Source organism: Apteryx rowi, unplaced genomic scaffold, assembly GCF_003343035.1.
Source record: "Apteryx rowi isolate R43461 unplaced genomic scaffold, aptRow1 scaffold_605, whole genome shotgun sequence".
Taxonomy (NCBI): domain Eukaryota; kingdom Metazoa; phylum Chordata; class Aves; order Apterygiformes; family Apterygidae; genus Apteryx; species Apteryx rowi.
Window position 1 is genome coordinate 294,458 of NW_020450878.1, and position 27,972 is coordinate 322,429.

Sequence of the window (27,972 nt, forward strand, 5' to 3'; positions counted from 1 at the left end):
TTTTTGGCAAAGCGTTCCTGTTTTATCAAGTACACTAAAATAGGCCTTATATGTCTACATTAATATCACATTTTGTAAAAGTAAACATTACATTTTTAAAATGTATTTTGATCTTTTCAGTGCTAGCTTCCAAGTGGGCTACATTTTTTGTCTCATCCTTGAAGCAACGTATATTTTTATTGTCTCATTATTTCATTTGTATATAGGAAAATCTACCCTATGAAATAACAGAAAAGGCACATTGGAAGCATTTTGGAAGGATAGGGGATTTGAAATAGAGCCTAAAAACAAATACTCAATAAGCCATATTTTGCTTACCATATTCATGCAACTGGATTAGTTTCTGTTCACTTCAATTGGATTACTTAACCCCAGGAAATTTGAGCAGTATTTGGCCCAGTGTATATTCCTGAGTGTGATGTTCCATATTTACTTTTAATATCTTCAAGTTAGTGTCTGTATATAACTCCTCCTATTGCTTGGTGAAATTTAGTTCAATCTGAAGTTTCTTTTATAGAGTGATAGAAACTTCTGCTAAGTGGAGTAAGACCTCAGTTGATATCAGTCTTAGAAATGGTAACAGTGAAGTCTGTGAAACCACAAGAAGGCAGTCATAACTCAAAAGTGCTCTAGAGACACAAGGCTCATTTGTTTTTACAGCTTGCGTTTATCTTGTAGTTTTTCTGTTTGAGAAGGTGATACTGTAGGAAAAAAAAAAGTATTCCATATTAGAGATTCAAATTTAATCAAAACAATGTATAGTCTGTATTTTCAAAACTACTGATCTCTTGTTATTTCTTTGGTAATGACATTTGGATTTTGATGACTGTCTTTTTAGGAACCTACTAATGATGGCAGCCAGACAAGAAACATTGGTGTGTCTCACACTTCAGATGGTGGATACTAATTTTCCTTTTTTTTTCTTTTCTTTTTTTTTTTTTTGCAATTACTTTGATCTTAATGATTTATCTTTCTGTGTTTTCATTTTGGTGCATGTGAAGTTCTGGCTTTACATATTTCAATATCAACTCTAATGAAAAGAGTCTGTAATAGAAATGAAGGTTGAAGGTGACCTATATGTTTGGGAAATATCCATATAAGGTTTAGGTCAATACAGTTCTGTTCCTTCCCAGCTATCTACAGGAAGACCCCACCATATTGTTATGATAGGAGTTAGTACATTACAGGTGATGGCAGCATTGGTATAAATCTGAAAGAAAATCTGACTGAGACATTATAGAACTAATAGTCATACTGATACTTTGCCTTTGATTAAATTGTGACATGCATTTTTTGGTGTTAAATCCAGATATTTTAAGTTAGACTGTACTGTCAGTCAAGCTTTTACTCATGATAGTTTAATTTTGGTTTATATTTACAAACTGCAGTTATGTCACCAGAATGAATTGTTAGGCAGATCTGTTTTATAACTACTTCTTACACTCAGTCACCTCTTTAATTACTTTGGGTTAACCAGTAACCAACATTTACTTTTTTACAGTTTAAATATCTGTGATATAGAAATGGATTCTGCTAAGAAAGATATGTATTTCATTTAGCTATGAAGGATCATAGTGCATAGTTACAGTAACAGATGAGCTCCAGATACGTGTTCCAAAATGTGTTCTTGCACTCAGCTTCCTTTTCATAATACTGTTGCTCACTTTATTAGGAAAAAAAAAAAATTAAATCCATTATATGTACTTGGAGAATAGCAGAGAAAATATATTTACATAGTTAAAGATAATTCTATATTTCTACATAAGTTTCTTTTATATAACCCACTCATCATGAAGTTATCCAAGTGCCTGATGGTAGTATATTAAACAATGTGACTAATATCTGCTAAGTAATGTTTTTCTTACCTTCTCTCAGGGTAGAGCCATATGCAGTGATTGTTTCTTTTAGTAGATGTTATATGTTTTGTTGTTTTGCCTGGTTTGGGTGATCTTTATCTGGTTTTGTTGTTGCTTTGTATTTTTGCTAATGAGAGCAAAGTCTAAGGAACAATTCTTAGGCTTCTGGGAAAAACGAAGAGATGATTATAGAGCCCAATCCATACTGTCAGGGTGCAGCAAGGGCTGGCTGCTCCCCAGGGATGGGAAGCTGGGAACTGAGGGTGCCCCCAGCGCAGGCTGTGTCCTCACAGATGGGGCGCAGTCTTACAGGGTCTGCATGTGGTGGACAGAGCCGGAGGCTGGTAGCAGGGTCCATCAACAACCCCTGGCACTGTAAGCAATGAGCCAGGTTCAGGGTCCTTCCAGGGTCTCCAGCCGGGAGCAAAAGGAGAAGACCAGGGACAGGGCTGGAGACAAGGCTACACGAAGGTGTCTAAAGTCCATCCAGGAGACATGGCCAGAGACAAGCTACAGTGTACATCCGAGGATCCATCCAGGAGACAAGCTCCCTACAGCACAGATCTGGGGTCTAACCAGGAGGCAGGGCTAGACACAGGCACTCCTGCAGCATAGCTCAGGCTGAAGGCCCATGCGCAGGGTGTGTGTGTGTCTGGAGACCCCCGGTGAGGCTGGTCCGGGCCATTAAGGCCAATTGGTGCCATCAGAGCCCTGATATCTGCACACACAAGCTTCACTTGTAACATGTTACAAAGGTGAAAATATCAGCTAAATTCTCTGGAACAATCAAAAATGAAAACTGAAGGTTAGGGATTTTTAAAAAAACAGTGATACACTCTTATGGTACTGTATAAATCACGCGATGCCCCATTTTGAATGTTCTATGCTGTTGTTGTCCTTCTATCTAAAAAGAAAGGTATAGTAGAAATAGAAAAATTACAGAGGAGAATAACAAAAAAGTTCGAAGATATGAATATGATAGTTAACCATTCAGTTCTTACAATTTTGCTTCAGTAAACATTTTTTTTGAGTCTACTCTTGGATAGAAGACATTGCTATCTGGAATTTGATTTGATTCAGTATGACTACTCTAAAATATTTAGATATGAATCTCAGTCTTGTTTTGTCATCTCACCTATTTCCTACTCAAACAGTTGGCAAAGGTGTTTTTTGATGAACTTATATATAGTTGAAAAGCTTAAGTGAGGCATGGTTTTGGAGAAGCGATATCTTGAAGTCCCTTTCTTCTTTCTTGCTGTGGTTACTACATGTTACTACAATCTCAAACTTCATTCCAAATTTAGTGGGAAGATAACAGACAGTGGAGTGTTCATGACATCTGTTTTATGCAAATTACTTTAAATGTAGTTGCTTTAGACTTTATAAATTCAGTAGAGAAAGGTCTGATCATAATTTGGAGATACTTCTGTATGTCCATTGATTAAGAGACTTACCATCAAAATGTGAATGCCTGCTGTGGGATTCTGAAGTATTACGTGAATATTCTTAAGGCTTTAAAATGCTTGTTTTTTTGCAGTATATGACAGTGTTTTGTATTAGCTGGGGTTTCCTAGTAGTACCTAGGGTTGTCATATGGTTTAATATGGCTTAGAGGTGATGAAAGCGTAAGTAATCAAAGTCTGATCACTTTCTTCTGAGATGAGATGAAGTATCCCAATTAAATGAATATAATAGAAACTGCTGCTGTATATGCAAACACCACTCTTGTTTGTCTAAGTGTCAGAAATGGTCCTGATAAATGACATTCAACTTATGATTCTTTGATTCTTGCTTTATTAAATTAATTCTGTATTAGAACCATTATAAGCCAACAGAAATTCCTTACTGAGCAATTCAATTTTACTTAAGATAAAATTTACAAGGAAATAAGAAACTTTATAAATGGAACAAAATATTGAAATTTCAGTTATTTGTATATCCTTCCTACTTTCTCTGTGTAGAATTCAAGGGACCAGAATATTTCTGGGATTTTGTCTTTTATGGTAGTTTCATCTAATACTAACCCTTTTCTCTCCAAGTCTTCTCCAATGGGTGGTCTTCAAACTTGCCTCACAATGAACAAGCTTGTAGAAGTGAAGACACTGAAAAATATGCTTGCATAAAGCAGCACCCTTGTTTCTCAGAGGTGGACCTTGTCATTGGGCCTTATGACCTTTCTAATTCCTGTCTCTCACTCCACGTATCTCCTGTTCATCTCTGAGAATGGTTTTATTTCACTGGAAGGGTTTCACTCTAGCCTGTTGCTTAGAGTATTTTCAAAGGGTGTAAGGACTTAAATTCCCTCTGGCTTGGTAAGAAGACACTTTGAGGGCATGTGTCCTGGCTGTTATATAAGGGCACTCTCTTCTCATTTTTCAGCCAAATTTTAAAAGAAAAGTGTGAGCCAGTCATTTTTATGCAACAAGATAACTAAAATGCCACAGCCCTGGAGAGGGGCTTGGGAGTATGATTCCCTTTTTTATACATCTTCTTTAAGTTTGTGCGTAAGCAGAGGAGAAAGGAAATGCTAAAGAAATTTTTGTTTCTGAAAGCCTATCTGCTGTGTTTGGTATCTCTCTCCACCAAATGTACTGGCTTTTCTGAAGTTCATTTCTAGGTGCATCTCCTTTGGTTTTTGGGAACTTAATGAGCTAGTCAGAATTTGTGAATTCCGTTCTGAGGGCCAGTGGGGTTGGGCATGGGAACGCACTGGATTGCTGTAATTAAGTCCCTGTCTGAATTTGGGTCTTAGTGAGCATGCAGTGAGGAAATGTACATCAGGCACAGTATAAGTGATATTTTACCATTACATATAATTTCATGCTGTAGAGATTTTTGAAAGGTTAAGGAAAATGTTGGGACCCTGTCCCCTTAAATTCGTCACTGCAGCAGCTATTGGTTTATCTACTCGATTGCTCTGTTTCACGTCAGTGGGAGGCTGTCATTTGAAGGGTTTATTTCTATGCTTTTCTTGTCATCTTGAAACAAGCAGGGAGGTCTTTGTCAGGAGACGTCACTTCTGTAGGATAGAGGTTTCACTCAAAACTGAATTGAAGATTGGGCGAGGGAGAAAAGACCTTCAAAACCACTAATAGTGACACAGGTATTGTCATAGCAGATTAAATGGTTAGTTCATTTTGCACAGTTGATTTCTGGCACTTCAAAAGAAGGGCTGTCTCTCCTAACAGTTGTCTATGGACAAAGATGCAAATTTTTCTCAAATTTTTTTTTTTTTTTGCCATTGCTCCAATGAAAGGCCTGTTTTTGTTTGTGACAGTTATTTTTTTTTCCCCCGGGGGAAGACTGTAGGTAGATGAAGATTGATTCTTTCTTGCCTCTCTATTTGTAGTTCTGTCTTACAAGATCCTGCACAACTTTTTTTTTTCAAGGCATGAGGGGACACAAAACACAGATGTTTCTCTTAACTGTTCAGGCCAAAGGACATTTGTGGTTTACCAGTGGAAAGCAAGTATGCATGTATACTTGCTGAAATGAAGCCCGGTAAGACTTGATTAGAGATACCATCTTATCAGTTTTGTTGCAGATATTTGTGGTTTGAATTATCATGGAAAAAAATGAATGATAAATCTTGTAATATTTGTCTGATTTTTGTTTTTTTTTTTTCTATCTTTACTTTTGTAATCACTTGCCTTTTACGTGTCTGGTTCAGATCCCTGGGAAATTTTCAAAGGCAGTCTGTCTCTACATTCATTGGCCAACAAAAAAAGCAAAGCCAAATAATCTTGGTCTCCATTTACATTTCAGGCAGTCTGAGAGGCATTTGGGGCTCAGGCTGAGTTCCTTTTGTCTCTATCAGGTATGTGATGTTGGGGACAGGTTTAGTCTTGTCTACCTGACATCTTTTGTGTGATGTCAGTGTGGAGAAGATAGAATAGTTGCAGTTTGCCCTGTTGAGCACAGTTTCTTTTCTTTAGCATACAAATTAGGATACCTCAAAGCTTGCCCTGAAGGTGTGCCAATGGGAGGCTTATAGATGAGAATAAAAAGGGGTATTTAACTCCTCCCCAAAGCCATTTCTGCATAGCAGAGCCAATGCACCACTAAAGGCAAAGTCAAAACTCTCATTGGCATAATTCAGATCAAGAGTGGGTTTGAAGAAAAACAGATGTGAGGGAATTGAGGATGTAATCTGGAGGCATGTAAAATGCTCCAGATAAAATGCAGGACTTCTGATGCTTTGAAATTATGGTTTGAGCCAGGTACACTGGATTAAAAACAGGAAAAAAAAAATCACAGCTAAACATTCGTGTAATTTAGATTACCCATTTGCAAAATAGGAGAGTGATCATTTAACATTCCTGCTTCCTCTGACACCACATTGTTCAAAGAAAGCTTGTAGAATTTGCTTTCACCTTTAAAAATGAAAGATCGTTCATATCAGTGTTAGTTTGTATGAAATTAATGTTGCTAAACAATACTTTTGTGTTTTCCTAAACTTACTTTTAAATTCAAGTCATAAGAATTTTCAGTAGAAAAATGAAAACATTTGTAGACATTAAATATTATGAAGAAGGAGGGCCACACATCTGGACATTTACTGCATTATTGTTTCAAGTAACAGATATAATTCAAAAGCAGGAGTGCTTTTTCCAGGTCAATGGAAAGCAGCAGCATAACTGAAATAAAATGGCAAGCTGCTACTAATCTGTTATTGCAATCAGCTACTTCTGTCACATTTTATATGAAGAAGAAAGGGAGATAGAAATTGAAAGTAGCACATAAAATATTGTCTTAACATTACTGCTGGCTAGATCTGCAAATGGAAATAATAAATCCTCATATGGCACTGAGGATAATACTAAAGTATTCCCACTGGCATATGTTATTTACAGCTATTCTAAAGTTTTATTTCTTCTGTTTATGTCTCTTCTTTTTGAAGTGTTTAGACCTTATGTGTTGCTCATATTCAGCTATTATACCGACAAATCTTGTAGTTAGCCAAATTCTACAGTAATTAGAGATAAATATGATATTAGGAAATGAAAAAAGGATTGCATAATAGACTACTGGGAAGATAAGACAAGCAAATGTTTATAAAATATTGAAATTAAATTGTATGAACCAAAAATGTTTGAAATTGCTTTTAAACTAGCTTAGACATGGATAGCAGTGGATATGTCTTTACACCTACCGTCCCCAGAGCTGCTTAGGTATCACAGCAATAGAAATTTTTAGCATCACAGCTCATGAAAAAAATGGAGTATATAAAAGATCCTGAAATTTGAATAAAAAGTTGAGGTGAAAGCATAAGTACAATTTGCATTACTTTGTTTTTTAATGTGCAAGAGTAACATGCAAATTCAGTGCATTAGTATCAGTTCCTGAACTTCCCAATGTTTGATCCAAATCTGTGCTGCTGTTAGCAGAAAAACTCTCACTGACTTCTCTTTGCTTTTTATCTGATTCAAATGTGCTTACTGTTCAAAGTGCAGAAGGCACTGATTTATTTTGGCTGGCTGAAACACTTAAATTTCTTGCCTAGTTACCCTATGCTCCCCGGTTCTGTCTTTTCTGCTGACAGAAGCTTAGAGAAAAATTTGGAAGGTGGTTCTGATTTGCCCTTGAAAGTGACTTGTTGTTGGTATTTTTAGGGAACCATCTTTAGCAAGCTGGGCTCCTATCTTTGAGTACTAAAGCAAGGTGCCTCAATTGGATGACTGATCTAGCTGAAAGTCTGTTTCTGCTACTGATCTCAGAGTAGATCTCTTTTTGTAATTCACTTAGTCCAGCAGTGCATAGATGAGTGTGCTTAGCTTAAAGCACAAGCAGTCCTGTTGATACCATTAAAACCCTTTGTTTTTAAAGTTAAAAGCAGATTTATGTTCTGTGCTATAAGAAGCTTTAATTTCTGCGAACTATCTAGTGGGACCACGTGAGTCAAAATCTGTGCTGTTTTCTGTCCTTTTACTACTTTGCCTTCTGGTCCTTTTGGTGTACAGCATCTTGGGTAAAAAGGGATTCTGGTTCTTTTACCGTTTTTTGTGTTGGGGTCAAGCTGCTGTGACAGCTGGAAAGATTTTTGAAATGTGGGAGCTTGTGTGAAGGCATGACTACATACATGTATGAAGACAGGCATAAACATGATCTCCGCAAATATTTCCTGAGAGGAAGCCAGCTCCAAACCATAGGCTTCATAGCTCTGATAGCATGGTTCTGTATTTAAGCTTGTAAGCTTTGCTGAGAACACAGAGTGCTGGTGTGCTAGGAAACTGGTCTCATTGGCTCGGATACAGTGCATGGTAATGCATCTATTTCTTCTGTTGGGTTATAGCTGTTGCACATCCAGAGAGTAATCTTGGGTTTATTTTTGTGATTTTCTGAATAAAAGTTATGTGTATATATATGTTATTTTCTTCTCCTCTTATGAAAAAAAAAAAAAAAAAAAAGAAAGTAGTCCTGCTAGTCCCTCTGTGTCCTGGCTGACCTGAATTCATTTTCCCTAGAGACTGTTGTCCAGATCTACACTCAGTGCCAAAGGTGAAGGCATAGTACAGTCACATTAATTCATCCCTATGGAAATACCTTGCCTAATTAATTTGAAAGGATGTCTTTACTCACTCGTGGGCTCACCATTATTGATGGATTGTAGTCAGATTGCAAGTAATGAATTTACCTGAATCTTTTTTTGTTCTGTTTGCTACTGATGAGCTCACAAATTATGGAAGAAATGTATATGTATAAGTTCCTAAATGCATGAACTTGGTGCTATAGTTGTAACCTGTTTCTGCTCCTCATCCAACGGGTCGCTCAGGTCTTTCTCGTTGTTTTAATCCTTCTCCATACAGAAAGTGCATCAATATTTTGTGTAATCTGTTAACCTTATGAGCATATACCTCTTTCCTGAGCTGTTGTTTTAGTGGGAAATGTTGTTTCCAAAATTCACACTTCAGAAGCTCCTTTAGTAGAACAGCAGGTTGCTATGTGTCCCTGTGCCAGCTTCATATCTTTCTATTCTCATCATATTCCCTTTTTCTTTGGCTTAAATAATCATTTTGCATGTGATACTGTATTGGTTGTTTTATTGCAGTTAAGATAAATGAGAGCTACAGTATTTCCTGATCTGGAAAATCAGTTATCTTATCAAAGATGTAAAACAAAAATGGCATAGTTTAGTTTCGGTAAACTCATGCCGTGTTTGATCCAACTTCCAGTTACTTCAAAGTTTTTCATTATTTTTCCTCATTAATTTAAGTATTGCATTTTTTTAAACTGCATGAACTTTCAGTTCATGAATCACTGCCCATTCCTATCAAATTCTTAAATAAAGGATTTACATTTGTTTTCTTCCTGACAAAGTCTAGATAGTAAATGCTTACAAAGATGGACTAAAGGGAGGCTTTAGTTAGCTTTCCACCAGCCTTGATGAAATGCTCTCCTAGCATTTCTGTGGTCACTTTACACTTTTCTGAGCATTTTACTCAATATCAGAATTGGAGTCAGGACTGGTACTAATGTCTGGGTACAACATCATTCTCTAAATAGATCTGGAAGGTGAATTCTGTTTAAACTTGTTTGTATGATCAGATCTGTTCTTAAAGAAGTCTAGATATTCATGTATCTTTTCATTGTTTTTCAGAACAATGGGTCACTTGCTTGGTGCCAGAATCATAAACAGTGTTCAAAGGTATGTTCTTCTTCCCACCCCTGTTTATAAAGTTATCATCTAGTTGCTTTCAATCTCTTGTCTGTAAATTTAAATATTTTTCATCTTAGCCTATTTTCTGAAGCATCTGATTATATTTTATTTGGAAACCTTGACCTATCCAAGTATCCAAAATTAAAACTAAATGATTTGCTCTTTCAGAACAAAGGAATCATGTCTGAGGATGAGTATCCAGTTTAGGTAAACCAACATAATTCTGTGGTTATCAGAAACGTCACACTGGCTGAAATCTGGCCTATCATTTCTGTTCTTTCAGTATTTTTGAATAGAATAGAGTAAAACTGTCAGTCACTTAAAAATATTCCCCCAACAGCACTGAGATATGCCAACATTCAACATTTCATTCAATCTGAGTATTTAATTTCTAGAATGACACTTTATTTCTTTGACACAATTTTTGATACAATTCCCTGTGGCTCTACTGATGCCCTATCCTATGCTGGCTCTTTAACCCTGAAAGCTTAGAGGATAAGTGAGGTAGCAGTCAACTAATTCTGGTGTACAAGAATCTTTCCAGGGTGCCTGGAGAGAAGCAACAATGCTTCGTCAGCTTTGGCAAATCAAAGTGTAATTACACACTCTAGTCACTGACTGTTCCCTTCATAAACCTAATGGAAGATGCATCCATTCCTTGCCTTAGAAACTTACCTGATAATTGTGAAGAATGCATAGTGAGGGGAAAAAAAAAAATTCTTCAGTGTTTCCTATAGTATCTTTGCCTAATCTTCCTGAAAATGTATTCCCACAATTTACATTACATTCACAACAATTTAGGCTTTTTAACATAAATGTTTACTCTTTATTTGGTGATGGAAGAGACTATGCAGTCAGCAAAACAGGGCTCAAGTGAGATTACCTCCAGCAATTGCATGCAGCTAAGGAAGTACCTACAAGACAAGACTATGGGGAATCCCCTTGCACCCCTCCTAGGAAATCAGCGTGCTCGAGTACTTCTCTGAAGTGCCTGTACACAAATGCACACAGCATGGGGAATAAACAGGAAGAGTTAGAGATCTGTGTGTGGTTGCAGGGCTATGATCTCATTGTAATTACATAGACATGGTGGGATAGCTCGCATGACTGGAATGCTGCCATGAACAGCTACATGCTCCTTTAGGAAGGACAGGCCAGGAAGGCAAGGTGGTGGAGTCACCCTTTACATGAGAGAGCACCTGGAATGTATGGAGCTCTGCCTAGGGGTGGATGAGGAGCAGATCGAGAGCTTATGGGTAAGGATTAAAGGGCAGACTAACATGGATGACACTGTTGTGGGTGTTTGCTACGCTTGATCAGGAAGAGGAAGTCGCTGAGGCCTTCTACAGGCAGTTGGAAGTAGCCTCATGATCACAGGCCCTGTTTTTTCTTGGGGGGCTTTAACCACCCTGATATCTGCTGGAGGAACAACACAGCAAGGCACAAGCAATCCAGGAGGTTCCTGGAGAGCACTGATGATAACTTCCTGACACAGGTGATGGAGGAGAGGTGTGCTGCTGGACCTTGCAGTAACAAACAAGAAAGGGCTGGTTGAAGGTGTGAAGGTCGGGGGCAGCCTTGGCTGCAGTGACCATGAGATGGTGGAGTTCAGGATCCTGAGAAGAAGGAGCAGCGCAAAAAGCGGGATCACAGCCCTGGACCTCAGGAGAGCAAACTTTGGCCTCTTCAGAGACCTTGGAAGAATCCCATGGGATAGGGCCCTAGAAGGAAGAGGGGTCCAAGAGAACTGGTTAATATTCAAGCGTCACTTCCTCCAGGCTCGAGAGTGGTGCATCCCAATGAGAAGGAAGTCGAGCAAAGGTGGCAGGAGACTTGCATGGCTGAATAAGGAGCTCCTGGCAAAACTCAAACAGAAGGAAGGGCTAAAAATGGAAGCAGGGACAGGCAACTTGGGAGGAATATAGGAACATTGTCAGAGTCTGCAGGGATGTCACGAGGAAGGCCAAAGCCTATCTGGAGTTGAATCTGGCAAGGGATGTGAAGGACAGCAGAAGGGATTCTTTAAATACATCAGTAACAAAAGGAAGACTACGGAGAATGTTGGCCTGCTACTGAATGGTGCAGGGGCCCTGGTAATAAATGATACAGAGAAGACAGAGATACTGAATGCCTTCTTTGCTTCAGTCTTTACTGCTAAGACCAGCCCTCAGAAATCCGAGGCCCTGGAGGCAAGAGAGAAAGTCTGAAGAAAGGAAGACTTTCCTTGTTGGAGGAAGATTGGGTTAGAGATTATTTAGGCAAACTTGACATTGACAAGTCCATGGGCAGATGTCATTGCTAGGCCACTCTAAATCATCTTTGAAAGGTCATGGAGAACAGGAGAGGTGCCTGAGGACTGGAAGAAAGCCAGTGTCACCCTAGTCTTCAAAAAGGGCAAGAAGGAGGATCCAGGGAACTACAGGTCAGTCAGCCTCACCTGCATCCCTCGAAAGGTGATGGAGCAGCTCATCCTGGATGCTATCTCTAAGCATGAGAAGGACAAGAAGGTGATCAGGAGTAGTCAGCATGGCTTCACCAAGGGGAAATCATGCCTAACCAATCTGATAGCCTTCTCTGATGGAATGCCTGGCTGGGTAGATGAGGGGAGAGCAGTGGATGTTGTCTACCTAGACTTCAGCAAGGCTTTTGACACTGTCTCCCATAGCATCCTCATAGACAAGCTCAGGAAGTGCGGGATAGATGAGCATATAGTGAGGTGGATTGAAAACTGGCTGAATGGCAGAGCTCAGAGGGTTGTGATCAGCGGCGCAGAGTCTAGTTGGAGGCCTGTAGCTAGCGATGTCTTCCCCAGGGGTCAGTACTGTGTCCAGCCCTGCTCAACTTCTTCATCAGTGACCTGGATGAAGGGACAGAGTGCACCCTCAGCAAGTTTGCTGATGATACAAAACTGGGAGGAGTGGCCGATACCCCAGAGGGCTGTGCTGCCGTTCAGAGGGACCTGGACAGGCTGGAGAGGTGGGCGGAGAGGAACCTCATGAAGTTCAACAAAGGCAAGTGCAGGGTCCTGCACCTAGGGAGGAATAACCCCATGCACCAGTATAGTTTGAGGGTTGACCTGCTGGAAAGCAGCTCTGCTGAGAAGGACCTGGGAGTGCTGGTGGACACCAAGTGGAGCATGAGCCAGCCAAGAAGGCCAATGGCATCCTGGGGTGCATTAGGAAGAAAATCACCAGCAAATCAAGGTAGGTGATCCTCCCCCTCTACTCAGCCCTGGTGAGGCCTCATCTGGAGTACTGTGTCCAGTTCTGGGCTCCCCAGTACAAGAGGGATGCAGCACTACTGGAGACAGTCCAGCAGAGGGCTATGAAGATGATCAGGGGACTGGGGCATCTCTCATATGAGGAAAGACTGAGAGAGCTGGCCTGTTTAGCCTGGAGAAGAGAAGACTGAGGGGGGATCTTATCCGTGCATATAAGTATCTGAAGGGAGGGTGTAGAGAGGATGGGGCCAGACTCTTCAGTGGTGCCCAGTGACAGGACGAGAGGCAACCAGCGCAACTGGAACATAGGCAGTTCCGTCTGACCATGAGGAGAAACTTCTTCACTGTGAGGGTGACAGAGCACTGGAACAGGCTGCCAGAGAGGCTGTGCAGTCTCCTTTCTTGGAGATATTCAAAAGCCATCTGGACAGGGTCCTCTGCAATGCGCTCTAGGTGACCCTGCTTGAGCAGGGTGTTTGGACTAGATGATGTCAGAGGTCCCTTCCAACCTCAACCATTCTGTGATTCTGTGAATTCATTACTGACTATTTCATTGCAGGAAAATAAAACAAAGTTGATCACTTTTGCCAGTATTAAAAAAAGAGTATGACCGTGTGAGTATAAGAAGAGAATGGAACAATTCCTATTAGCTTTGCCAAGCTCCTAAGGATTGCAATGAAATCTCATCATTCTTGAAGAAGAAGAAAAAAAAAGCGATGCAGCGGGTGTGGTTCATCATAACTAAATTTCCTTTTAAGGAAAATATCTGAAAGGTTTCCTAATGGCTTGTTGCTGTCTAACAAGGAAGGAATCGTCCAGCTTCTCAGGCAGGGCAAAGGTTATATGAACATCTCTCTGAGTCGTTCCAAGTTCATAGAATTAACCTAAGATTAATCTAAAGTAGTATGAATTTAAGGGCTACCTTTAGATTGTATTACTCTTTTGAAATCACTATATGAATGCTACAAATCAGGATTATTTTAAGATTGAAAATACAATGACTGTTTAAGTTTTGAATTACTTAATGTATCCTTTACAGTCATCATACCTTATGTTTTCATTCTTTCTTAGGAAGGTGATATATTTTCCTTATGAGAGCCACTTTGCCATCTTTAGAAAAAGAATTAAATGTAAACTCAGCTGAATTGTTAGCAGAACTGAACATTAGTAGAACTAAGGAAAATATGTTTATGACAAGATTTGGTCTTTTGTGTTTTGCAATGCAAAGTGAAACAGTCATATTACACAACTTAAACTTTCAGAGTAATGCAGTGGATTGAGTAAAACTTAAAAAAAAAAAAATGCAACTTCCTTTCACTGCTTCTCAGCTTTATATGAAAGTAATTTTGTTAAATATCTCAGATGACATTCTTTTGTAAAAGATTCTCCCAGTGTCCATCTTTCTTTTTGTGCTTGTAGTGTTTAATGACACAGCTTTTTGAGGTAATTTGTGGTACAGTGCAGATGATGAGAACACATGTCCAGCTACTTTGTTAGCCTCTGTGAAACACAGAAGCACCTTTCACCAGCACAAATATTTGAGTCTGGTACATAGTGAAGAAATTTTATTTGAAAGTTGCATTAGTGTGTAGACAGTAACTGATAAAACAGTAAAAGATTATATGCTTAGTTTAGTAACTTTTTATTATTTTACTATTTAATAATGGGAATTATAAGGTGGAAAAGGCACAGTGGGTTCTTTAGTCCATCTCCTTATTTGTAACATAACCAACACCGATTTTATTTTAGAAGCATTTTCTTCATTACAGGGACAGAAAATAGCTTCTGAAAGTAGAAGCCCTAGATGGGAAGTGGAGTTATAAAAAAGAAAATATCATCATAAAACATCCAGTAGATGTGGATTTGGTTTTTTATGTGTTTTCTGCTCATTGCAGAGACATTTGATCTGTTTTGGCTTCAGTTTGTCTAGACCTGAAACTCTGAACCGGCAAAAAGCTGTTCTGAAGTCTCTCTTCATTATCCTCTGTGAATGAGATCAGTCCAATATGAAATTCTGTGTAAATCTTGTGGACTCCATCTTGTACATATCAGTACAAGAATATATCAGGGAATGTATCAGTATACTATCATACTATGAAAAGTATTTTTTTTTTCCTCATGAAATTCTGTGTTCTTTTTATTTAAGAACACTTCTGTAGTTGAAGATAGCTGTTGTTTAAAATATTGTACAAGCTCATTTTGTCAGTCAAGCAACTCTAAAGTAAATTCAAATTATTACCTCAGTGCCCTCTAATACAAGTGTAGACAATAATGCTGTTAGTTTGAAAATGAATACCTTTGAGAACCACTAATTTTTCAAAGAGATAAATATAATGAACTAAAATGGTTATAGCTCTCACAGGAACAGTTATACATTGCTACCTACATCCCGAATGGCTATTTATTTTTGTTATTTTAATGGAGCAAGTCACAAAAGCATGACTATAAGCAGCAAGATATGCACCAATGCTTTTATTTGTATGATTTAATTTAATATGATCTCTCCAGTAGCCTATTTCACAAGATAAAACTCGAGGGAGCTCTTGAATGCTTGCCCTGTTTGGGCATCAGGTTGGTAATTTCAATGTGTTAAAAATACTCTGTTATCATTAGGACAATTACAGGTTTGATCATTAAATAAAATGCCATTTTTCTTTGCAGTAGTTATGCATTTACTGCCATTAGGAGCTCCTAGCTCTGTATCTATGCTTCTATGGAGTTCAGTGGAAGACTGAGGGCTTTCCTGGGATCCTACCAATTCCCCAGTTGACTTGCATTGCAAATATGAGTACTGAGGTAAACTTGGAAACTGTAGACTTGATCTTGCACTGCAGTCAGTGAAGTTTTTTCATGAACAACTTTGGAAATAGATTCAAAACCAAAAGTTTTTTCTCTAACTTTTGCACGTTTCTATTGTTTTGTAGAATATGGCCTTTATAGTATTTTGTAGTTTTGTCTTTTTTCTTATGTTTTGCTCTTTTCTATTCTGTTCATTCATCTCACTTTTCTTTTTTTTAAATCACATGTGGTCTCAGAAGAGTAAGAATTTTTTCAGAAAGTGAAGTTGAATGGTGGAAACAAATCCTTGTTTTTTAGTCCTTTAATTAGGGTAGTTATCTAGGGTATTTCAATTTCTTATAGTCCCTAAAAAGATTATGTGTTGACATTGAAGTTTTCCTACAGCTTTATCCAGGAGAAAAGTATTTGATATGGTTGGTTAGGTTTAAAAAAAAAAAAATTGAGGATTATTATACATACAAACTGATGACTTCTAAGTGACAATATGCTCTATTTATATGCTGATAAAAACAGTGAATGTTAATTCAGTAATTATTTGGTTCTGAAATAGGGTATTTCAACCTCTTAATATATTCAGCATTAAGTTCAGTCTTGAAAACTTGGTGGCTTTTTCTTTGGAAATGAGAACTTTAGGATTGCTGTGGCATGGTATGTTTTAGGACTTACTTTTCAAATATATTTTGAAAAGGCTGGGTTGGGTTGGGCTCAGTATTTCTTCGCGCACAGTTGTCAGACCAGCACCTGGATCTTGGTCATCTCTGTCCATTACTGGACATTACTGGACATCACGTGGGTCAAAAGCTTGTTTGGGGAGAGAGCCAGACTGGTAAACTTTCTTCCACACACATGACTACATCCTAACCCAGATCCTCATGCTAACAACTGGCCCAGCAGAGAAATGTGAAAATAGAAACTCTATGTCTGTTGTTAGGTTGGGGGGGGAGACAGTTAACACTGGAATCTGAAAGGTACAGCATAGGTATTCAACCTGGATTTATGCCTTACATCATAGAAGGCTGTTTGGGTTTCATATTCCAGTTAAAATATTTTAATTCCTATAATCTATAGGCTGTCATAAAAAAATACTTTGAATCAGGTTACATGTGTGAGTATATGAATGAAATCTATTTCAGTCTTATTCTTCCTTTCGCTCTCCTATTTGTAATATTTTCTATCATATCCCATACTCTGAGCTACCTAAGTGACTATTTTAAATTGTTATTTCAGTTTAAACAGTCCAAACTTGTTTTCAAAGCAGATTTTTAGTCTGCTTTGATACATATTTGTAACACTTCTTAATACCGGAAAAGTTGCCTCTAAATAACAGCATGTTGAACAAACTTCATCTTTTTATTTTTGGTTTTAATGGTAGTTGCTAGGGAAGAAATGGTGGGGTAGGTTGGTGTTTAAAATCCCATTGGTTGGATATATAGAGTGTCTAAAGTAGAATGTCTAGTTCTGCTTTTAAGAAACATCCATGACCCTTTGAGATTTGTTAAAGAGTGAGAGGTCTCAGGACATTTTTCCTTTTTTTTGTTCTTAAAGTTTCATTTTAGGAGCAAAAATCACATAATGAAATGTGTATGGACTCTTGCTCTTTCTACAAACATAATTCTCATTGATACTAATGAGAAATTCTGAGTAGAGAGAGCTGTGTACAATATTGAGAGAATAATTTTTCCCAGTTATGGTAATTGAGATGTGTTTTCCTGAGCTGATCTTCTGCATCTTTACTTGCAATTCCCAGTGTTCATGAGGGTAGAAAATCATGTTCTTGTCTTTATCCTCTGTACAGATGTTTTTATCTGGCAATTTCATTATATTGTTTCTCAAGAGGAAATACAAGTTACTTAATGGGTTCAGGAGAAAAGAAAACATTCTCTAATTTTCACAACTGAAAATTTTTCTGATGCACATTAGCCCACTGACTACATATATACTACTGACTGCACACAGGAGAAGGGTCTGTTTCACTCCTCTTGTTTACATTGACCAGTCACCTCCCCTTTATGGAATCCATTTGAACTAAAAGCATTCCAGTAACCATTACGTTTGTTGAACAGTGTCCCACTAACAAGCTATGTGTGGATCAGAGTACTACTACTTGATGTGTGCAAGGCTATCAAAGTCTGTTCCAATAAAATAGGCTGTGACAAACTATTCAAACATGTCAAGGATAACAGGATCACACTGGAGATTTGCTGGTTTTGTACAATGGCAAGAATCTGTTTTCTGTGGTGTTTTGAATTTCCCCACTGACTCCATGTTTACTGTTAAATTTCACCCTCAAATCTTTACATAATTCTTGTTTAAGACTTTGCCTCTCCTTAACTTTTCCTCTGAGAATCTTTTATCCCTTTCCTCCACTAGCGTCACTATCCTAGATGCCCATTTCTCAGGTTCTTACACATCTGTTTTCTTCCTTTCTGCTTATACTTACTATGCCCAGGATGACTTCTGCCTACTGTCATTCATAAAGCTCCTGTCTTGTCCTTAAATTCCACTACCTTCTGTTGTCTTATCAACAGTGAGTCCAGCTAAACTGTACATAAATGCATAGGATTTTCTGTTCCTGTTCCATTCTTCTCTGTTTTCACATTGTGAGCCCCATAGTGCAGAGGACAGTATTCTCAAGTACTTTGAAAGTGCTAAGCATATAACAGGTGCTTCACTAAAAAACAATATTAAGGTATGAATGCTAAGCAAGAGTAACATGAAATCATGAGGTGCTCTACATTTATGCTGATTTAACAGAAAATGTATTTTAGCCCTAAAGAGGATCAAAATTACAGGGAAAGGCATTTCAAAAGAGTTTGAAGTAGAGATAATTTTTTATAACAGCTCTTTACACAAGTTTCTCTTTTGGTAAACAGCTGAAAGTCCAAAGACCAGGAGGCATAATTTAGAACTGCATGTGCAGTGGCATTTACAAGGACTGGAGATAAATGGGGTTCGTCATAATGCACTGTGAATTGCAATACGACTTTCTTATTCCTAGTAGCCAAGGCAGTGGTCGTTGATCGATTGATCTGCAGGAAGGCTGAAAGGCTATTTTTGAGTTTACAGAACTGAGAGGAAAATGTGAAAATAAAGGTAAGTTTACAAAAGCTGCAGCCAAATAAACATTCTGTTTCGGAAGAGACAACTCTATTCTATTTAGAATAACACACTCCTGAATTCAATCTGTGAGCAATTGTTCAAGGCTTCCAACTGAGCTCTTTCCAAAGATAATGCAGGTGGAAAGACGAGTTAATGGTTTAAACAATTAGAGATTTGATGCACTCTTCCATCTGTCAAAGCCCACTGAAATGAAAGCTCGCAGTTTTAATTTGTGCCTCCAGCATCTAACTCGGTCTGAAATGGTGTCAGTGATTTGCCCTGCCCACAGTACTGTCATTCTTATGGTAAGCATTCTGTGCACTCATGCTGGGAGACTTTTATCAAACATATTAGTGTGCATTTGAGAGATCATTAGCCTGAAGTAGCTGGAACATTCCAGGTTTCTTAGACTGGAAACTCACATCTCTGCTGGAAAGTATGTTGAACCACTGTTATTTACACAAGAAAGCTGCAGCAGGGGAGGGGTTTAGCTATGTAAAATTTAAGAGAAATAGTGGTTCTTAGTATTGTCAATCTATCATGATTTAAGTACCACCCTTGAGAGGGTAAGATAATGGGTGTTTTGATTTTTGGCTAAAAAGAAAGAATGAATAAAAACTTCCTCTTGATCTGCTAGACAGGATATTTTTCTTTCATCAGTTTCTCACTGATCTTCATCCTGGGTTTATTGAAAAGCTTGGCTCTTTCGGAACTTGCTTTTCTGGCCAGTTGTATCTGTTCCACTTGCTAATGAAGATAAGCAAACCTGATCACTGTGCTGTTTGAAATTTGCACTACTGAATGCTTCACATAAAGAGCCAGTGCTGAGCATAACCAGCCAAAGATTAAGTAGTCCTCTTTCACAGAGAAAGCACGCAGAATTGTCATTAGCTGCTGAACTGAGCCAACACAGGCTTTGAGGATAATGGCATAATAGTCTCAACTCCAGTCTCAAACATGCAAGTCTTGGCTTTAGATCTCTGGTCTACATACTCTACACTATATACAAATATACACTACAGCTAAGGAGAGAAATGCTTGCAGACATGCACACACACATACCTCCCCCCACCTGCCCCAGATATTTATTGAAGCTGACATTCTGAAGTGCTAAATGCTTCTTTAACTTAGCTTTATCTGCTTCAGTGAACACTGTTCAGAATCCAGGGATATTCACACTGCAGACCCCTTTATTTAGAGGTATTTGAGCACAAAAATAATCCCTTCCTAGAAACTTTTGAAATAGCAACTGAACTATGCAGCCTAATCAACTGTAAATCTTTGACATCTAGATAGCAGTTGATTAAGTAACATCTAGCAGAAGGCCAATCATCACTGGAGCAACATTGGTTAGACACTAAGACAGTACTATTGAGACTGAGGCAAATTAGCAGTAAATCTGCTTGAAAGCAAGCAACAGATACATCCCTTTAAATCGTTAGAGTTTTCCCAGGTCTCTCACCATCCAGTTTGCTGAAATCTTGTACATATTTTTTTCTTATCTTTCAATAATTTTGTACTCAGTATTCAGAGGCAAATACATAACATAAAAGTATATTTGAGATTTTGACTTCCCAAATACATTCTTAACTCCCTAAGCTCAGCTGCATGAATGCTTCTGTGGAATTTTAATAGCTCAAATAAGCCAGAAAATCTGTACAAAATTTATAACTTTGCAGTTGAGATCAAATCATAATTTTATCTTATTAAATTACATTTCATTAATTAATTCTTGATGCAAAACAGGCTGTAATATTTGGTTTAAATATATGATCCTTTCTTCCTCTTGTGGGAGACAACTACAGAGTTGCATTGAATTTAGCTCTAGTTAAATGACAAAGACAAAATGTAGTTGCATTGACTTTTAATGTAGTAATAAAGTGTATTCAAGCCACTGCAAAGGGATAGAGCCTGAAAACCCTGCATGCCTTTGCCTTAGCCGTGACTTTAAAAGGAGTTTTGCTCTAATAAGCACAGGGCCTTATTCAAAACCCACTGAAGTAGGGAATTCTGACTTTAAATAAGCTTTATATCCATCCGTAAGGCAAGATTGTGCTTTTTCAGGTGACTAACCATGGAATTTCTCAGTTACCATAGTATTGAAGGAGATACAAAAATGTGCTTAGCTAGATGGGGATGTTGTGCCTAGAGGAAGCAAACCGTCTTTGGGGTGCACAGACAAGGATGTAAGCACCCTTTTCCCAGCACACTCATTGAGGTGTGAGGAGTGTATTGAGCTGAAAGTAGGAGCTATGACTATTTTCAACTTTTGAGTGCCTGCAAAAAATTGGGAAGCTACCTGCAGGCAGAAGCATAATCTGTGCCACAATAGAATTCACACGTTTTGATTCATAAGATGTAGTGTAATATTTAATCGGGCATTAAAGAGGTACTTACTTTTCAGCACTACCTGTATATTAGAATAACTCTTTATGCACAGAAACCAAAAATGTTTCTGAGAGGGTGTGGTGTCAAAGAGCTGTTTTTGAGCAGATCTGCTTAAAATCCACAACACAATGAGTTTCACTGGAGAGTTCTGCTTAAAATCAGGTTAGGGTATAGTCTCAGGATAGTTGGTCAGAAAGGCAACGTTCTTTGACAGTTATTCCATAATAATCACATACTATCACTTACAATGTGAATTACAAACATGCATTTTGATTTTAATCAAATTAAATATTTTTTTAGCTCCTTCAATAACCTGAAGAATTTAAGCACACAAAGGCAGGAAAAACAGAATAATCTTCCTGCAGCATAGAACTCTACAGACACGAATCCCAAAGACTAAGATACTGATGGAAAGCAGCCACAGAAGAGCCTGTTTTCCAACACTGAACCTTTCCAAAGTCGTTTAGGTATCTGCAATTGGGTGTAAAGGCTACTTCCTGCATTCTAATTTAAAATTGGTTTATATCCTCATTGTATACAAGGTAAACAACTATACTAGATGTAAATTGATGAGGAGAATCATATCATATTTCTTGAATATTGATGTATGTATTTAATGTTTATGTGAAATGCAAAGAACTATTCTTGGTTCATTTTCAACATCAAGAGTTTTCTGTGCAGGAATACCAGCAGGATCCACTATACTGAAATGAAAGAAGACAAAGGATAACTATTGAACACTGTGCTACTTTGATGCTGGTATATGTAGGTTCAAAAGAGAATTACTTTTTTAGAAAGGTGTTTTTGGCTTGTGTATTTAGAAATGAAAGGATTACCATAATTAATTTTGCAAAGGGATTTTTCCTCTGGATTATAAGCCAGGAATCTTGAAGTCGTGAGTAAGAATCTTTGCTCCAGAATATCTAATGCTGGGCTTACTTTAAGATGTAAAACCTATAGATTCTATCAGGTGTTAGTTTGCAATCTCTGACTTTGGATAAAGAAGAAAGGTGTCTATTTTTTAATCACTGTGGTGATATTTTTGTAGTACTAAATATATCCAAAATATATTAAATATAAATATTCTCTATAAATCAGGACATGAACAGGAGCAGGAAACTCAGTCACAGCACCTGGGATTTGAGTTGCACCCTTGAAATATGATAGGAATTTTCCAGAGTTAGGAAGACAGATTCTATTTTTAAAGCAATTTCGTATTAGGAATGAAATATCTCCAGTTTTATGATTTATGTAAAACCTTTAGCTATATTCTCACTGACTGAATTTGAACTTCTCAGGGATGGAACTAGACGTTTTTATTTTACATAAACACAAACACCCCGTGAGCTTTAATAAACATGGCATTGGTTAAATAATAGTTGCCGCTTTATCATTGTTTTCAATTTATGTCCACTAACAAATGCCTCAGATCAGGCTTTACCGTCAAGTGGATTCTGATGTGTTGCTCTTCAGAATGTTTAGAATTCTTTCAATATAGCCTGAAAATACAATATAGAGTAGGTGAATGTATCCCTGGCCTGGTTCATGCAGCCGTTGTTAGGAGGAGAACTGACCATGCATCCTTCTGGGTGGCAAGAGTGCTCATGGGAGGTGTGGTCAGACCCAGCAGGCAGAGATCAGTCTGGCCACAGTGGTTAATTTTTGTTTGGATCTGGACCATATTGTTGAGTGATATCTGAGGGTCTCATTATTCACTCACTGGGTGGCAGTTATAAAAGTACTGAAGGGCTTTGAGCAGGGCAGGGAATTGGAGTTTTTTGGGTGAGATTTTTTGGGTGAGATTTTCAGGAAGGTTAGGAGTTGCAGCTATAAGGAAGCACTGAGACAATGAGAGCTGACAAGTAACTATTTAAATCAATGAAAACAATACCCAACCCGTCTTAGCCACCTTGGAAGATGATAGGTTCAAAAAAATATTTCTTAAAGATCAGCTGGTGTTTCAGAGGGCGCCCCCAACAGCCTTCTAATGGAGATCTGTTCTGCCTGTATATCATTAAGGGTTCTATTTTCCTAACATTATTTACCATTGAAGGTATTTGCATGACAAAAATATTGTGTTTTATTCAGAGTTCACCTGTTCCTGCTGCACAATTTCCTCATCTGCTGTCATCTTTCACTTTGTATCACCATAAACAACTCCTATGATAATTATGATCTGTTGTTTTTTTTTTGTGGGGTCCTGATACAGAAAATAACCACCTTTTAATTGCTCTGTTTTGTTTTTTCAAGAGACGAATTAAATCTTTCAGTTTCGTAACTGAATATTTTAAAATTAATCTATAGTTATATAATAGATTTGATTAACACATTAAGAACATGTTAAAAAAGAAAAGAGAGAACTAGTTGTTTGTTTGTTTTTTTTCCCTTTTAATTTCCCTGCCATTGCATAAAATGAAAGCAGAACTAAAATAATGTTGTTTTATTGTGTGAAAATGTATTTTTTGTTAATGGACAATAATGCTGTATAAAATTACAATACTTACTTTATTCAAAGTAATATCTGGCTTTAGGGGAAGTCATCTGGATTTTCATGTTTCCTAGATATAATAATGGTTTGAAAGTATTGCAGGAAAAAGAATTTAATCCCTTAAACGGAAAATAAGTAGGTCATCATCATCTTCAGGGAATGGCTTTTTTGCCCTCATTATTCCTGGATGCAGCATTATGCATATTTGTTTTAGAATACACTTGAAAGTAGTTATTATAAGGAAGCAGATGTATCTATATGCAGTTTTTTAAAGATGTCCTTTCAAAACTTTTTTTTGCAGATAGCATTGACAGTAATGTAGATTTGCAAACACTATGAACATACATGAATGCTTTCTTTTAATCACTGAGACAGGAAGATTGAATTAGCCAGAAATTCAGCCCTTCGTACTCCCCCTTTTTTACTGCTTCAGTGGTGGAAAGACAGTTTATTCTGCTTTGCGGCAGCCTGAGTATATACATATACCTTCTCTAGTGCAGAAAAAATCCAGAATAAAAGTAGATGGAAGTGAAGTATGAGATGTAGCTGTAGCTTTCCAGTGATTCTTCTTCAGAGTTGTCTTCACTTCCTCACCCAAGAATAGTGTAGCTAGTTGGCCCTCATCAGAATGAAGGGAACAAATAATTGCAGGTAGACTCTCTAGATCTCTCAACCAATCTGTCCTATAGAGCTGAACAGGACAGATTTGAGCTAGGGTTGTAAATGGAGTGGTTATCCAAATAAAGAAGAGCTTTTTATGTATAAAAGACTCAAAATAATGGAAACATACCAAGTTGAAAAGCATCCCTGCTACCTTTAAAAATGATTTTCAGGCTCAGTCTAACTTTCTACCAAATCAGAGTCTGCTTTCAACTTTACTAAAAAGTGTTGGCTGTGATACTGATTTAAAAGTGTGTGTTTGTAAAGCGTAATATGCTTTTTGTCTGTGTATACTTATACTTCTGGCAGATCACACCCAAATGTTAAAGACTGGTGATATTTTGTAAAAGTAATATTAGGAGGCCACTGTGATGGTGAAGGAGCAGTGAACACGCAGCATAGTAGTAGGCGGATCATATACCTACATCTTTGCTGAAATATGACAGCAGATGTATAACTGTGGTTCTAATGGAGGACTGCCAAACCTCTGTCCTCTGCCTACAAAATCTGACCCATATTAGAAAGTGAGCTCTAGTTTTACTCCTGAAATTTACTGTTTATTCAAAAAGAGAAGTTGTTTACCGCAGAATTAAAAAAGGAAAGAAAAGCTTATTTCTCAGTTACTTGGAGGGTTATTTTCATCTCCACTGAGTTGTCACCTCAATTTTCTGAATAGATCAGTGCAATTCAAAGACATGTATGTGTGGCAAGTGTGTTTTGTGTTTACACAGAAACTCACTTGATTGATGTTAGTTCAGAGTGACATTTTAAGTAGGTTACAATTTTGTTTTTGCTTTTTTCCCCAGAAGAGGCTGAAATACTTCAAATACATTTGCACTTTTATTGTAGTTTTATCAAATAATGAATTTAGTCAAAGGCACTTGAATATGTTTTATAGTGCTGTCATAGAAAGCTAGGGAAATTTTTCTTTATTACTAACATTTGTTGGGTGATGACAGGTTATCAAACAGTAGAGAGCTGTTTAACACCTTGGAAGAAGACAATAAAGAAACTTGTGACACAAGCTCAACAAGAAACAGTGTGTTTTGGGAAATCTGTCATTGAGAAGACAGGCCTGTAAAGATGTCAGGCCTATTTTGACCTTTCCTCCCCTTTTTTGTCCCCTACTGTTTCAGCTTTGCAAATAACTTCACATTTGGTACTTGACTTGAAAGTAAACCCCATATAACTTAAACATTTCTCAAACCTATTAGTATTACTGTTCATTGTATAGGGGGAAAAAGCAGTTTTTGCAATGTTTGTAATTGCATCTCAGAAAACTGACTGCACTTTCTGTTAGTGACTCTAAAATATTAAAGGGAGTCAAAATCTCTTCTTATTTAAACAAATTACATATGTAATTATTTTGGGGAGAACTGGCAAAGTGGCAAATGTTGCATTAAATCCACGTGCCACTGATGCATGGTACTGTATGCCTACAGTAGTCTGAGATCTGCTGTAATAATATATGACATTTACTGTGCATACTTTGTGTTATATTTTATCCAACACTTGGCTAGCATGATATTCTGACCTTGTCTGATTGGGGATCTCATTTACTGTGAATGTTGCAAGAATAGTAAACAAAGCCTAGAAGAATTGTCAAGCTGCCAAGTTGTATTGTTCTGTATCTTTTCAAGACAATGCCACATAAATTTATCTGTCTCAACACTTTTGTCTCTTGTATTAAGAAAGCCTTAACTAACTTCTCTTTAGTTTTATGGTTTACAGTCTAAAAATGCCACATTTTTATAAAGAGATAACAGGTGGAAAGGCTTTTAAGAAAAGGCCTCAGGGAGATGGAGGAAGTTAGGAAAAAATAACAGCAGCTAAATTGTCTAAGGGATTCCAAGATTGACAAGATTGTATCATAAAAGAAGATATGAAACATCTAAACATTTAAATAACATTTCTGTATTAGAATTTATAAATTACTGTGAACAAAGCCAGTGAGTAACTATGTTGTACAATACATTATTTAGAATACAGTTTTGCATGAACAGCCATTTACAAAGTGATAGCAGTAACTCTGAAACAGTTTTGTTTTATTGTGTTTTGTCTGCACCTTTCTCTCTCACCCCTTCAAAAAACTTCTGAAAAAGAAATGTTGCGCTGTCTTCAAAGTCTATGGGAGTTTTGCGTCTAACTCCTTTAGGCTCCCTGGATAATCTGAACCTAAATCTGTATATAATTTACTTTTAATTGATTATTGAGCTTCTTTTAATTGGATTATTTAAATTTGCTTCATTTTAGAGTTTTATCTATGAAAGATAAACACTGAGAGATAGAATCACATTTTGATAATGTGGCTATATTTTGATCTAATCATTTTAACTGGTTTTTTAACTACTTCTGTTTTTAATTAAACCAAAACTGCTATCAACAGTATGCATCTTCAGTAGGTATTTGTAGACAATGAGAAGTGCAAAAGGAAAGAAGTATATAACAAAGTGGCGTAGAAATAGTGTTTAGAAAGTGTGATTATGGCACAGTTTTACTGGGATTTGGATGTAAGGTCTCTAATTTATTTATAACAAAGTTAATTATCTTCTAGTTGAACAGTTAAATACTGAGGACATTTTTTGAGTGGTCTTATGCCTCAGCCAATTGACAGGAGATAAGCTTCTATACCCATCCCTCCCAGTACTTTCAAAGCGCAGTGGAGCTTATTATAAATGAATGAGTCATGCACAGGGTGGAACAAATGCACCATTGGTAGCCTACAGAGATAATAACACTGACCTCTGGTCATTTTACAAGAAAACTCTCTCGTGTAGGTCGACTTCCCACTGCTTTAAACCCAAACTAAATAGACTATTCATGGGGAACTGGATTGACAGATTAGAGATTTATATGCACAAATATAGGCATTAGCAGCAGGGTCTCTGCACTTTAGGACACAAGAGGTAGTTTAAATGATCTGACTACTAAGAATAGGACATTTTTCTGAAATTGGGTTTGTAAACTTCCTTCAGAATTACTGAAATATGTAGGACAGACATAAATGTCCATCCTTGCAGTCTGTGCTTATGCAGGTCTCCCAATAATATGAAGAGAAATTGTTGAGTAAGGGTTATAAGAGAACTGGCATTTCATAGGTGACTTTGCAGTAGGTGCAAATGGGAAAAGACATTAGGTTCTAAAACAACGTGCATTAAAAGCACCTTCTTTCCTTTCTTCCTTCTAATGTGTGCACACACACAAAACAAGTAAGCAAGAATACATAACTTTGTAAAGGTAAGAAGTTTAACATTAGACAAATGTTATTCATTTTGAGAGGTTCTTAAGATACTAAATTTAAACTTCAGAATGTGAAAGTGATAATATGCAGTAGTTCAAATGTTTACAGCACAAGGCGTAACATCTAAGTTTGTCAAAAAACATCATCTTTAACTCTAAAGTATTAATGTAATGCAATTTGTAAGTAGAACTAGTCTACTCGGGGCATACTAGAAAATAAATTTAATTTGTGCCTCTCTGCGGAAAGAAATGTGTTCTGCCTGATTTTAACAAAAGGTTATATTGAAAGGAATGATTTCAAAGCAAATGACAAATTATTGAAAAAACATTTTTATTGTAGAATAGTGTTCTCCCACAGAGGAAAGAAAAACAAAAAGAGAGCAAGAATGAGGAAGGAGAAGGAGTGAGAAACTCCCTCTCCAATACTTCCTAACACTAATTTAAGGGAAAACACATGAAGGGAAAATCTTCTCCCTCTCTCTCTCCCCTCCCTCTCTCTCTCCCCTCCCTCTCTCTCTCCCCTCCCTCTCTCTCTCCCCTCCCTCTCTCTCTCCCCTCCCTCTCT

The 27,972-nt window shown here is 37.5% G+C and overlaps 1 protein-coding gene across 1 annotated transcript in view; it reads left to right on the forward strand.

The window, feature by feature from the left end:
* The window catches only part of ANOS1 (anosmin 1), a 134,738-nt gene that overhangs the window by 16,142 nt on the left and 90,624 nt on the right, over nt 1–27,972 (forward strand). Inside the window, exon 2 of the mRNA XM_026083509.1 lies at nt 9,454–9,501. Within this exon, the coding sequence (XP_025939294.1) occupies nt 9,454–9,501 (48 nt within the window). The remainder of the gene's footprint in view (nt 1–9,453; nt 9,502–27,972) is intronic.